We start from the raw sequence: 14,125 nt of genomic DNA, 5'->3' as shown, positions 1-14,125 counted from the left end.
ACACCACGCTGATCCTACACACGACACAAGGAAGGGTGAGCCCAAAGCAGACTGCATCTCATCTGTGCCACTCGTGGAAAACACCTCCCACGGTCCAGCATCCTCACAAACACTCCAAAGCATCAAAGACACTTGAGAAATATAATGAGTGCATGTAAGATACAGTGCCCTTCATTAACATTACAAACCTTGCGCTGGTTATAACATGGCTGCAGCAGAAGACGATGGACAAGACAAACATTTTGTGCAATTCCATAACTCTAAAACATGCTCTGCACAGACAAACATCGCCTCACGATCATAGAATCATAGAATCACCAAGGTTGGAAAAGACCTAAGAGATCATCCAGTCCAACCGTTCACCTATTCCCAATAGCTCCCACTAAACCATGTCCCTCAACACAACATCCAGTCTTTCCTTGAACACCCCCAGGCTCGGTGACTCCACCACCTCCCTTGGCAGTCCATTCCAGTGCCTGACCACCCTTTCTGAAAAGTAATACTTCCTAATGTCCAGCCTGAATCTCCCCTGCCGTAGCTTGAAGCCATTCCCTCTGGTCCTATCACTAATGACACGAGAGAAGAGGCCGACCCCCAGCTCACTACAACCTCCCTTCAGGAAGTTATAGAGAGCAACGAGGTCTCCCCTGAGCCTCCTCTTCTCCAGGCTGAACATTCCCAGCTCCTTCAGCCTCTCCTCATATGGCCTGTGTTCCAGACCCCTCACCAGCTTTGTTGCCCTCCTTTGAACACGTTCCACGATGAAGCTGACTCCAACTCCTACACATATGCACGTCTTAGGAAAGCCAATGAAGTCAATGAGTAAATTAATTATCAGCTGGTGTTCCAGTGACACCTGAACACCCTTTTTAAGATGGCCACCAAAAAAATACTGAGCACTTTGAGATGGTAAGATAAAAACAGTTTTGAAATATCAGATTTAAACCCTGCGGAGACTTAGAGATTACAGGAATTCACTGTGATGACAGGATAGGACTTCCATTGGAACAGAAAAAAAAAGGAACCCCGCCCATTTTTCTGACCTCCAAATGAAGCCCTGCCTACACAGGATCAGCACTGACTTCTAAATGACGAGGTGTTTGGGTTCTTGTTGAGACCCATCTTCTTCTCTTGATGGAGAGCACTGTGCCTTGCTTGTTCTCATGCTGATTCCATTTCCTCAAAAGACAGTTCTGAAGGCTCTCTGTGTCCAACAGTAAACTGAAAGCTTTACACCACCAACACACAAATAATTAAATATGCACTTCAATGATTTTTCCTCTTGCACTTGCTGAAAGGAGGAAACAAACCCAAATAACAGCTACTACAGCAAGCAAACATCAGTGTCCAACTGGGAAGCTCCAAAATAGGACAAACTAGGAGTTGTTAATATATAGAATGAGGTACCTTTCTATTATATAAGCTCATTAAACCACGTACACAGGAGGATGTGGTGTGCATTGGAACCAACCCACAGGTGATTTTGTTATCAGCCGTTTCCTCCCGGGACATCCTTTGGTTCATCAGAGATAATGAAGCGCAATCACAACTATGAATGCTTTTCAAAGAAAAAAAAGAAACAGCGACTGGTTAATGACAGGGAATCTTCTGTGGGAGGCTAATGAACAGCTTAAAAACCCAACATGGACACTTCTCCTAGCATTACACCATTACAACAACGAAACAACAATGCTCTGTGTTGCCCAAACCCCATTAGATTTTTACTCTTAATCACCTGTTCTATTTCTCCTTCTCCTCCTAAAATTGCTGCAAACTGGCAAAAAACAAAATCTCAAAGTTTGGTAACAGATGGTATGAGAATGTGGTGTCTGATGTATGCATAAAGCATGAATTTAGTCACTTCTGTCATTTAGTAAAACAACAAAAGCCCTGTGAGAACATGACTTGTTGTTCTGAAATAAAAGTTATCGCTGTCGAAAATATAAATGAGACTATTAGTAAGCTTCCTGGAGACCTAGCAGTCAGATACAACTGTTCAATCATAGAATCACAGAATGGCCTGGGTTGCAAAGGAGCACAGTGCTCATCCAGCTCCAACCCCCTGCTGTGTGCAGGTCGCCAACCAGCAGCCCAGGCTGCCCAGAGCCACATCCAGCCTGGCCTTGAATGCCTGCAGGGATGGGGCATCCACAGCCTCCTTGGGCAACCTGTGCCAGTGCCTCGCCACCCTGTGTGTGAAAAATCCCATGTATCAATCCCATACAGAAAACTCTGAATATAAAGCCAAATACGTTTATGGGGTTAGAAGTTAACAAGCAAGAAGATAACCACACACTGAGTGGTATTTCTGAAGTTTCTTCTTGCTATACGTGTTCACACCCATCCGGTGCTTCCTTTCTCTGGAATTCAAGCAGACCTGAAGATCTGCAGCACCTGAAGACCACAAGAACCCCCTCAGTACAGGAGCACCCCAACACCACGCAGTCATCAGTCCCCACTGTGGATGCAGCTCTTCCACTTGGCCAACATCGAAGGGATGCCTCAAATTGCTGCTTCTGGAAGCTGAGAGTTACAGTTATGCTCCACCAGGCTGCCCATCTGAACACCCCAACACGAGGTCTTACTCCATCTTTTCCTTTATAGGCACCCATAAAGAGCAAAGAGTTCTCCATCTCCCATTGCTTAGTTCACCTTGAAACATCTGCCATAGGTTTTAGAGATATTCAGTAAGTAAGGAAACCATTTAGCTGGCAAGGTAAAAGAAACATTTTAGCTACTTTACACCAGCCCCAAACTTAATTCTAGATTCACAAATTCTAAGCAGAAATAGCTGCTTGTGTTTTGCCAAAATGTAAAGTCACTTCAATTAGAAGTTTTTCCACAGCCTCTCTCAGCTCTAGGATTTTTTCCCCTTTGAAGTACACTTCCCCCTCAATTAAGTTAGATTTTTCCCCTTGAAGAAGGCCAATTTTTCCCTTCTCATCTATCAGCCAGCACGAAAAGCCTGCTGCTTATAAAATGCAGTGCCGCTAAAATTCTGACATAGGGCTGGAGTTTAAATTCCTAGGCCATTTCCAGCCAAAGCCTCGCATGGAGAGCTGTGCACTGCATCCTGCCCAGCGCTGGGAGCTCAGCGCCAAACAAAGGACCAGCGCTGGGAAGCAGTTGGATGCCAGCAGACCCACCTGTCCCTCCCCACAGCGCAGCACGCGGTGCAGCTGCCGGCAATGGGCAGCTCCAGGAGCTCGTGCATGAATTGCTTTGCTAGGGATGACATCATGATTTATAATGCAATTTTCTAATTCTAGAGCAGTAATCCATAATGAATCAGACGAGGCTCATATGGGACCTGCTTAGCTTTTAACCGAAAACAACGGCGTTGTAATTCTTCTTATTTTGCGAATTAAGGAGAAAAAAGAAATGCAACCTCTCATACCAGGAAAAGGAAGAAGTAAGTCACAGCTTTGGAGTTTAAAATTAATCCTTCCATCAGATGATGTCAATACATTACAAACAGGAATGATGGGGGACAAGTGGTCGGTACCCAAGCCTTCCATCAAAAAAAAAAAAAAAAAGCCTCTGTCTACTGTTGACATTCATGTTGTTCTTCAGTTTTATTAGGAAAAGACAAACTGAAACAAAAAACCCAGACAAACAAAAGAGAGCCACTGACTTGAGGCACCTCAAATTGAGATGTCCAAATCAGACATACTTCTAAGGTAATGTCGCGTGTCCAGGAACTCTAGGACTCTCGGTGCCATCTCCTCCATGGCCTCATCCCACACTTCAGGTTACCTTTAGACATTACTGACGCACTTTCCCTCTATTCCACAGCCCTGTTGGATGCTTTGGGGACCTTTAGAAGCACTGCCCATCCCAGCAGCATTCAGCTGAACACCACAGAGTTTCCTCCCACCGATGGATCTCACTGTTCTGTTTTTCTAAGCAGACAAAAAACAAAAAGGTGTGTGTGGGGGGAGGAGGGGGAAAGAAGGCATATGCAAAGCCTGGTTCCAAAATTCTTTCCCTTGCAAATTTATGAGCACAGTGTTTTCCATCTGTTTTCAAAGAATGGAAGATAATAAATTACTATTCCACCTTCTGTTCTGGCAGGCAGACCTCGCTCTCGCCCCCGCCGTGTCCCAACCCACCGCCCCCAATGGCCGTCCACACAGAACGAGTCACACAGACCCAGGCATGCTTTGCCAAACTTCCTCCTTTTAGGTTAATTTACAGTTGGATGGCTTTGTGTGTCCGAAGAACAGCAGGCACCCGATGCCCCAGCCTGGGACAGCACACAGAAGCGTTCCTACAGCTCACAGCTCCTCCCAGCACAACAGCGCTGGCAACGGTGCGTTCATACAGTCCTATCAAAATTGCAAAGTGGTCAAACATATGCTGCAAACAAGCAGCAGATACTGTGAGGAACAGACAAACAGCAGTGGGAAAAGTCATTGGAGAATATGATTATAACCAAGCAGTAATACATTTTCACAAAATTCCATAATTCAGTGGCATATGCCTGAATAAGATCCAAATAATTAACATCAGCTATACATTTATTCAGGTTATACTGTCCTTGCACATTGTTGGAGAAGCTTTTCCTCATATCAGAGGGTGGCCAGGCACTGGCACAGCTGCCCAAAGGGGTGGTTGGGTCACCATCCCTGGAGATGTTCAGGAAACGTGGAGATGTGGCACTGAGGGACACGGTCAGTGGGCACCACTGGTGGTAGGCGGATGGATGGACTGGATGATCTTAGAGGTCTCCTTCAACCTTTATGACTCTATGGCTCTAAATGCCTGATGTACATACATTCCTGTGAAAGTAAATGGCATCAAGTGGAAATAAACAGCAAACTGTATTTTAAAAGCCTGCCATTTTGATGGGAGGAGCCTATGCAGACTGGTGTGCAATACCTGGTGAAAGATAACTGCAATTAAATACTGAAGCCAGACTAACAAATGAATCTAGAGTTCAACAGGAGAAAAAAACAACCACACAACTAAAACCAAGAAAGAATATCAAAACATGAATCGGGTTGTCTCATGGCACCTAAAAGATAAGTGCCAGAAGGTAGATTGCCAACCAGCAAGAATATCTTAACCCCCTCGTGTGCATGAATACTGTGCCTTGCCCAATTAAACCACTGTCAGTGCAAACATCTCAACAGGTTTTGAAAGATTAACACCCAAACGACATGGCTGGAAGAGCTGCTTAACACGGGAGTGAGATTTGAGATCCTGAGAACTGCTGCAGGATGTTTTCCCGAAAGCCTTCATCCCCTCCAAGACCGAGCAGACAGAAGGCAGATATTTTCAAGTGCAAAAAGAAAAGTCTGTTTTGTGTGAGCCACTCACTTGCAAATCATTTCCCAGGAATGTAGAGCACAGTTTTCTTTATGGAGGGACAGAGACCAGAGGACCCATACACACTGCAAACACAACAGCCAGAGCTCTGTAGTCCACATACTGATCTGAAGAGAAGCTGCATTTCTCTTCTCCAGCACTCGGTTCAGTTATCCACTATTCTGGATCCTAAGCAGAACTACAACACTGCTTCAGGCTTCCCTCAGCTTGGTGGAAAACAAGATTAAATGAAGAAAATAAGTTACTGTTTGGTAGAACAAAGCCTTATTCAGCGTTTATTCTCATTGAGCATCCTAAAAATCTCCCTCGCTGGCTTGAAACTGGGGTCCACATGAAGCTCACGTATTTACAGTGCCATCAAAGACACTGTTTGATCGCACTGGCAACACAGGAAAAAGATGAGAATAGAATTTCCTGCACGTCCCCAAGTATGAGCTCTACTGAGCAAGCGACAAGCTGGAGGTGTTCTGGGATGGTATTTGTGGTAGAAGGTTCTCTTCCTCAGCCAGTCTACCAACAGCAAAGACAAATTTCCCCCGAGCAAGCCACAGATCAACAGCTAACTGAATCAAAGGCAACTGGCTCCAGATATCTTTCTTGGAAGCATGCACTCAAGGCTAGCGAGCAACACACAGCCGAGCCATCTGATAAAGCTGTTATCTTTGCACAGAGCACATACAGATCTATAGATCAGCTCAGTGTGATGCACAGGATCTCTGCTGAGAACCCTTTGTGTGTCAAATAGACAAAAATAGCCATCGTGGCCCTTCTAGCCTTTGTGTGGGAATAAAATATGCTCATGTCGTACCCAATGCCCTTCTGCACCATCACGTTTGAATCACTTTGACGCTCACTAAAGATAGAACTTGGATGATTACAATGTGCTGGAAATACTCTTGCCTTCATCCAACCAAGCTTCTGAGTACAGAGATGTCTTGAGACAGAATTATGGAATGTTAATCTGCCCGCCCATCAAATTCTTCTGATTTGCTAAAAACAAAGACGTCAGACCTGTGTGCAGCCAAATGCACCGGCTGCTGGTTCAGGACTAATGATGAATTTACCTGTGTTCTTCCCCCCAGTGTCACAGAGCCCCTCTCTTTTCTCCTACCTTAGTTTTGATGGTGTGCTTCAATCTCACTGTGAGATCTCACCCAAAATATCACCTCATTATTCTGCTTCAAAAGCGCAGGGTTATGAAGGACACCACATACACAAGGTGAATAGTTATGTGTTAATTATCTCCAAGGATTTATTTATAATTATTATTCCAAATGAAATCAAAAATCCCCCACCACTATCCACAAAGCGTGTTTGTTTTTTTCCCCCCTAGAGAAAGCAACTTCACGCAGAGAACAATAAATGAGTGCCATCTAGTGGAGCTCAGAGCACTAACCTGGCACAGGGCTGTCAAACCATCCCTTCCACTACACTGCCCTTCATTTATGACCTCATTTACTAACATCAAAACTTCCTGACAGTAAGTTGATTGAAAATAGCATCATAGAATGGTTCGAGTTGGAAGGGACCTGGAAGGCCGCCTGCAGCGCACAGGGACACCCACAGCTCAGCAGTGCTCACAGCCCCGTCCAGCCTGACCTTGGCTGTCTGCAGGGATGGGGCACCACCGCCTCTCTGGGCAACCTGTGCCTCTCCACCCTACAGTAAGTCTAGCTGTAGTGCTGCATGCAGTCTCAGCACAGAATAGCTCAGAATGGGTTTGATATGTGGGTAAAGTGACATCGGTACCTTGCACCCACAAAGCACAAGGAATGCAAGGCAGACCCTCGCCCAGTCATGGGCACACAGAATAAACGCAGTGCAGAAGAAACCACAACCCATCAGAGACCTTTTGCTTTACTTTCTCTTTAACAAAACAATTGGTAACTTCTAAGGAGCTTGCATTTACTTCATCATTTAGCAGAATTGTGGAATTCTTGTTAAATGTACATCAAATAAGTAAATGTGGGTACTTTCAAACGTGCCCGGATCTGACACGAAATCAGGCAGAGATATTTATAGTTCTAATCCATTTAAAGTGCTAAATTCCACAGGAATAAGCAGCACTGCTTTCACTCACCACCTAAACTCACTGCCATCCTTAGGAACGAGGAGATAAGATAAAGCCATTCACCTGATAAGAAAATACCATTTTTTCCCTCTTTTTTTCCCCCTAAAAATACTGCTTACAGGTACCTCTGCACATCCCAATAAATCGACTACATTCATAACGCAACACACGAACAACACAGTGCCATAACACAGAAGCACACGGCCACATTTTATTTCCTTGGTGCTGTTGTAACACGACTTCCCTTCCTGCGTGCACTGCCCACCTCAAGCTGCATCCACAGAGCACGAGCAGACTGAACTCCAAAAGCATCTGGGAGACTCCAGACCAGCACTGCATGCCTGCTCCCAGCCCTGGATGCATGTTATACTTCTAAGAGATTATCTCTTGAAAGCACCACAATTGAAGCATGTTTACAGTTGTCTGTTCTATTGAATTCCGCAGGCTTGTAATAATTTAATAAGTTACTTGGACAAGCAGCTGTTGATTATATTTTCTGCAGTGCTGTACACAAGTGCCTGATGACTGTTTCTCTCAGTATTAACACATTCAAAAAAACACAAAATCAAGTTCTTGAAAAATTGTAATTAGCCGATACTGTCAGCATACAGTTTGCATTCCAGATCGCGAACTGCACCAATGAATGCTGTGAGCACGTTGATAAGTGCTATTTAAACTCTCAGCTACGACGACTTTAAACTGCTTATTAAAGGGCTTTCCAAGTGCACTGAGGGCATTGTTTTACCATCACGGAGCAATAGCATTAACCAGTGCACACCTACATTTCTCACGGTCACAAAACCAACCCCAACCCCAACCATCTACTGCCCAGACAGCAAAAAAAGCTATTTGCTGTTACAGAAGACAACTAAAACAGCAACAGCTCCATTCTTGTACCCTGAAAAGCTCCTTCCAGAAATAAATCACAGCAAATTCACGCCAGCCTGAATATCCCAAACTGCCACTGGCTCACACTTGGGCCAGAACCTTATGGAATCCATGTTAGTAGAAAAGTATCTCATGTTTTCCTAGCTACACAAAATTAACTTATTTCCGTGTAAAAAAAATATGCCCAATTAGTAGATAATTCAAGGATAAGCAAAGGAAAAGAGATAGCAGAGTCTTTAGCAAACAGCAGAGCTCAATATTATTGATTAAACACAAGCATATGGTAACGTCTCTGGGTTCGGAAAGTACAGCAATTACGTCAGTTATCCCAGCTACATTTTCTCCCTTCCACAGATGTCTTTATTTCCTCATTGCCACCAATAGAAATAATATCAGCAAAGGAATACATTTGGATTCACCTGTTCTGAAAGCAGAAGGTGTTGGCAACGCTGCTCCTAACAACCACAGTTACAGACTCAACCAGCAGGCCAGTGCTCCCACAGGTCGTGCCACACGTTGTATCTGCACATCTTCTCATTTAGGATACCAAGCAAAACAGTTTGAGAGCCATCACTCACTGAAACCTCTCCAGCACACCTCTTCAGACATGCTGGTTCACTTTTAGCTGGTGCTGTGTGGAGCCAGATGATGATGAAGAAGCCAAAAGGCGCTGGCACTGCTGCCCAGAGAGCTGTGGGTGCCCCATCCCTGCAGGCACTCCAGGCCAGGTGGGATGGGGCCCTGGGCAGCCTGAGCTGGTGGGGGGCAGCCCTGCCCACGGCCGGGGTGGCACTGGGTGGGCTTTGAGCTCCCCTCCAACCTGAGCCATTCTATATGTTTGACCCCTGGGAGCCCCCTCCAACCTGGGATATTCTACAACTCTTCCATTCTACCATTCCCTGAAGTTAAAATTTCTGAAATTTGAGCTTTAGATCCTACCTTGTGCAAGGATGCCTAGTGTAACAGAAAAGCTCACCTTTGCTGAATTTGCTGACAGAAGACAAAAGGAGAAAAGACAGCAAGACTCGTATGCATCGACCCAACTTTCCTCCAAAGCACCAGTCACAGCAGCCTAAAACCACGGCAGCAAAGGAGCAGATCGCCCCTAAGACGGCTTGTTATTCCAGAATTTAGGCAACCTGAAGATGCTCCCAGCCTTTACATCTCCTTTACATCTTCCAAAGGCTTCCAAAGGCCTGGAGGTTTGGTCACTGCATTCGGAAGGCAGGCACCACAGAGTGCACACAGGGTGAGCTGAGGGCATCTCCCACCCCAGAGATGACACCGCACGCAGAGGAGTCGCTCCCCTCTCAACCCTGCCCCCAGCACTCAGAACCAGGCCGGCTCCGCATGCGACGCAGTGCCCAAACGGGACTGTTCTTCTACACAACACTGCGCTAATTCTCCTGCATTCAGTCCCTCCACTTGAATGGAATAAAAACCCTTTTCAGAACAACAATTCCGATTCTCCCCCCCCCCCTTTTTTTTCTCAGGCGCACTATGGGACTCCTCAGTGCATGCACAATGCAAATAAGGCAAACTTCCTTTGAAAGAGTGATTAATATGCAAAGACAGCCCGCTTTTTGTGGGATGCGAAGAGCCACCAACAGGCATTTCCAAATTCCGAGGTTCCTTCAATTATTTCCACTGTTTATGTTCAGATTACGCAGTAACACCACACATTAAGACCGATTTGCCAATATTATGTAAACAACGCCAAATTGACCGTTCATCTTTTGTGTCATATTTAAATGCAGCCCTGGACATCCCAGCTACAAAGATGTTGGAAGAAAAAAAAAAAAAAGAATTGAAATTTGAATGTTTTATAAATCCCAGTTTTCTTGTTAAAAAGATTACATTTTAAAAATACAGTGCAAATAATAGCTTTTTTTTTTTAATTAGCAGAGTGTTTTTTTTTTTTAAATGCAGCAACAAATTCTACACACCTTGAAATATTTAAAATAATATTCACTACCTCATTAGAAACTCATTACAGCGACAATTAACTAACATCTGTATGGATACATCACACAATTCCAATAACCACTCAGAATATTCTTTCCATGGAGACACCAATCCTCACTCACCACCCGACCAACATCTCCTCCACACAACCCATCCACTCCCCTCCTACAGCTTTAGGCTGCCATTCTCTTTGGACCAAAAAACGTCTTCCAAAAAGCACTCCTACAGTCCAGACTTTGGCTCTCTCCACTTTCCAAGACATCTCCTCAAGGCATGGGTTGGACATCACCAACCGAGCTCGAATCTCAAACTGCCACCACGCAGAGCTATCGCTGCATCCATCTCCGCCCATGTCATCACCTCCACCTGGCAAATCAAACCGTCCCCACCGTGCCGACAAAGCATCACAGGATAGGGAACACATAAGGGAAGGGACACATAAGGATTGCTGAGTCCAATTGGATGTAGTTGGAAGCATCGCTGGTCCAAATTCAGTAAATTACAACTCTGGTTTTCTGAAGCAATTTGCACTTGCTAAACTGGGTGAACCTTCAGTTGCCAGCCATTCCCAAAAAGAAGCTTTTCCGTCAGCAGCTGCCCAAAGATCTGACGTTACCAGGATTAAGGCCATTATTGATGTTCTGCATCTGTCCAAACAACAGCTTCACCAAAGTATCTGCAACGCACACACTGCAAGTGATAAAACAAAAGCAACCTCAGACGCCCGAGCCCATTCATATCCCATTCCCCAAAAATGCCACAACCAACGCTGTCCGCCGGCTTCTGTCGCTCTCACACACATCAGCATCTCTGCTCATAGCCCAGCACAGCTCAGCACACGCTTTTCTCTCATCTCTCATGGAAGGTTTGGGCGCTGCAGGTCTGACTGCTGCCATTATCTGCACTCTTAGATACAGTGGAAACCATCAGACTCAGACCAGAGGTGGGGAAATGAAGTATTTTAACATACAGTTTTTCCTTTCTTTGTATCTGGGAATAGATGTCTCCTTTCAGGCGCCCATACTGTACACTGAAAACGACTCCAAAATCCCAATCCAGCCCTCAGACAACAACTGCTCCACTATTTCTGCCCACCTTCCATATCTCTGCGAGGGCACAAAGTCAGGAAAACAAAGACACGACCTCTTCACTCCACCTGGAAAAAGCTGACACGGCCCTACTTTTCCCAACAGTCCCCCGGATAAAAGCTACGACAAACCACCAAAGAACAGCTTCTCCCCAATCTGGTTCTGCACGCACTTTCATTAACTTCAGAATATCTCCAGCTATTTGCAAGCTGCGGGTTAGAGGAACAACAGAATCATACATTCTCTCCACAGACGATCACAGCAGATGTGTTAAATGACGAGCAAAACGCAGGACGACCTTTTAAACAAGAAAATAAAGCGTGCTTTTGTCTCTTACTGACGCTTTTCTCTGCTCCTTGCAGACTGATGGCAGCAGATGCGGCGCTCCTTCCTCCTTCCCCCACCGATTGGTTCTGCTTTCTGACAGCCGGTCGAGGCAAACCCTTGGCGATGCCAAACAAAAACCACCGACCAACCCAACGAAACGCCGCCACCGCCAACACCCAGCCCCAAATCCCACGACAAGGAAGGAATCGCTGCTTCCCAGTGGCAAGGAGCTCTGGCTGTAAAACGTGCTCCTGGAGATGAGCCGAGGAGCGAAGGCACTTCCAGCCTGGAGAGCAGCCACAATCCCTAACACTAAAACACCGGGTATTCATTCAGTTACTGCTATATTAAGTGTCTTTTAAGAAACAACAACCCAAAACCACGCCAGCCAGGACTTCTGCATAGGTCAAGAGGATAAGGTTCACATAAAAGACTATTATTTATGAAACCGTAGCCCTCGGGATGTAAATGAAAGGAGACGAGCCATCTGCTGGACCCATAAATCAAGTTCTACGTTACGGGAGAACATCGCTTTAATTTAGCAGTAAATTAAACCATCACTGCGCCAACGGGAACACACAGCACGGCGTTCCCCCATCACAGCACGGGGAGGTCGGTGCCAGCCCGGAGCATCCCATAGCACAGCGCCGGCCGGACGGGCTGGGGCCGCCTTTACCAGCAACAGCACTGCTGCTTTGTTCTGGCTTTTAAATATTTTATTTGGGCTCGGGATTCATCATTTTATGCAGCTTTAGCAGCCCAGTCCCAGCGGCGCAGCTCCCCAGGCGCTCTCTCTGCATTCATAATTACTATTATTGGATAAACACGCGCAGGAGCGGGGCAGCAAACGATGCTGGGCGTTAAAGACGGGGGCGGGAGGGGAGAAGGGGGGCTTCAGGTGCTCGGAAAGCGCGCCGCGCGGGGCGGGCTCCGGCAGCACCTCCCGCTGCACCTGCCCGGCTCCGGGGCCGCGCCCACCCCCCGGGGGTCGCGGGGGCCGTCGGCGACCCGGGGGCCGCTCCAGCCCGGCGCTGATTGGCCGCCGCCGACCCCTCCCCTCCCGCGCGGGCAGCGCTGCTCGTGCACGGCCGCCGCTCCCCGCGCCGCCGCGGCGCGCGCCCCTCGCACGCTCCCGCGCCGCCACCCCGCGCCCCCCCGCCGCGTCCCGGCTGCGTTCCCCCGCCGCAGCCGCCCTGCTCCGCCGCTCGCCTTTTTTCCTTCTTGTTCCCCGTAGCCGCTCTTTAATTGCGACCGCATCCCTTGCGGTCGCATCCTTTCCCGTGCAACTGCATCTCCTGCAATTGCATCCGCTTCCCCGAGATCGCATCCCTTCCCTTACGATCACACCCCTCGCGATCGCATCCTTTGCCTTGCAACCCCGTCTCGTACAATCGCATCCCTTCCCTCGCGGTCGCACTGCATCCCCTCACGATGCGTCCCCTCCGACCGCATCCCCTCCGACCGCATCCCCTCCCGTGCGGTCGCACCCATTCCCGTGCAGCCGCTCCCCCCGCCGCTCACAATGCGCCCGCCGCGGCCGCACCCCGCCGCCCATTGTCTGTGCTCCCGCAGCCCCCGGCCCGGGTCTCCCCCCGCCCCACAGCCCCCGCCCGCAGCCGGCATCGCCCCGCCGGTACCTGCGGCTCCGAGGAAAAACAACGTCCAGGGCAGCGCGGCGGCGGGCAGCATCGCAGCCGGAGGGGGGGGAGAGGGGCCGCTCCGAAATAGCAGTTCCGTGCGGGCGGAGCACCACGCGGCCCTCCGGATGGATCTTCCCGTTTTTGCCCCGCGTCCCCTTCGCGCCGCTCCGCTCCGCGCGTGTCCCCGCTCCGCCCGCTGCGCCCCGGCCGCCTCCCGGCGCCGCCGCCGTGACTGACAGTGCCGCAGCACCGCGCGGATCCCTGCGCGCCGCTCTCTGGAGCGGGCGGGCACCGCCGTGTCCTTCCGCCCGCGCCCGCCTCAAATAGGCCGCGCCGGTGGGCGCTGGCGGCCGCCCGCAAAACGCGGCACGGAGCGGAGCGGCTGCGGGGTGTGCTTCGTAGGGGGGGAGATGCGCGGAGCTGATCGTGTCACAGAGTGCAAAGTAGCACGGTTCAGTTGCTCAATGACCATTTCCATCATTAATGCTGTGTGAGCAGACAGCCACATCTCCACATTTCCTGAACACCTCCAGGGATGCTGACCCCACCATTTCCCCAGGCAGCTGTGCCAATGCCCGACCACTCTTCTGGAGAAGAAATTTTTCCTAATATTCAGTCTGAACCTCCCGTGGTGCAACTTGAGGCTATTCTCTGTTGTCCTACCATTGTAACCTGGGAGAAGAAGCCAAACCCCCACCTCACCACAATCTCCTTTCAGAGCACTGTAGAGAGCGATAATCACAGAATCATAGAATGGCTTTGGTTGGAGGTGACTTTAAAGACCATCATGGTGCCAACCCACCAGCTCAGGCTGC

General features: G+C 48.3%; 1 protein-coding gene across 4 annotated transcripts in view; it reads right to left on the bottom strand.

The window, feature by feature from the left end:
- The window catches only part of NCAM1 (neural cell adhesion molecule 1), a gene marked incomplete at both ends in the record, with an annotated part of 77,297 nt that extends 63,938 nt beyond the window's left edge, over nucleotides 1-13,359 (bottom strand). For all 4 annotated transcript variants that reach the window (XM_079545707.1, XM_079545705.1, XM_079545708.1 and 1 more), the window contains one exon: nucleotides 13,308-13,359. In XM_079545707.1, coding sequence (XP_079401833.1) covers nucleotides 13,308-13,359 — 52 coding nt within the window. The remainder of the gene's footprint in view (nucleotides 1-13,307) is intronic.
- Between the last annotated feature and the right edge of the window lie 766 nt (nucleotides 13,360-14,125).

The sequence above is a fragment of the Tetrao urogallus genome (assembly GCF_951394365.1).
Source record: "Tetrao urogallus genome assembly, chromosome: 22".
Lineage (NCBI taxonomy): Eukaryota > Metazoa > Chordata > Aves > Galliformes > Phasianidae > Tetrao > Tetrao urogallus.
This window is presented reverse-complemented; position numbering and strand designations above follow the sequence as displayed.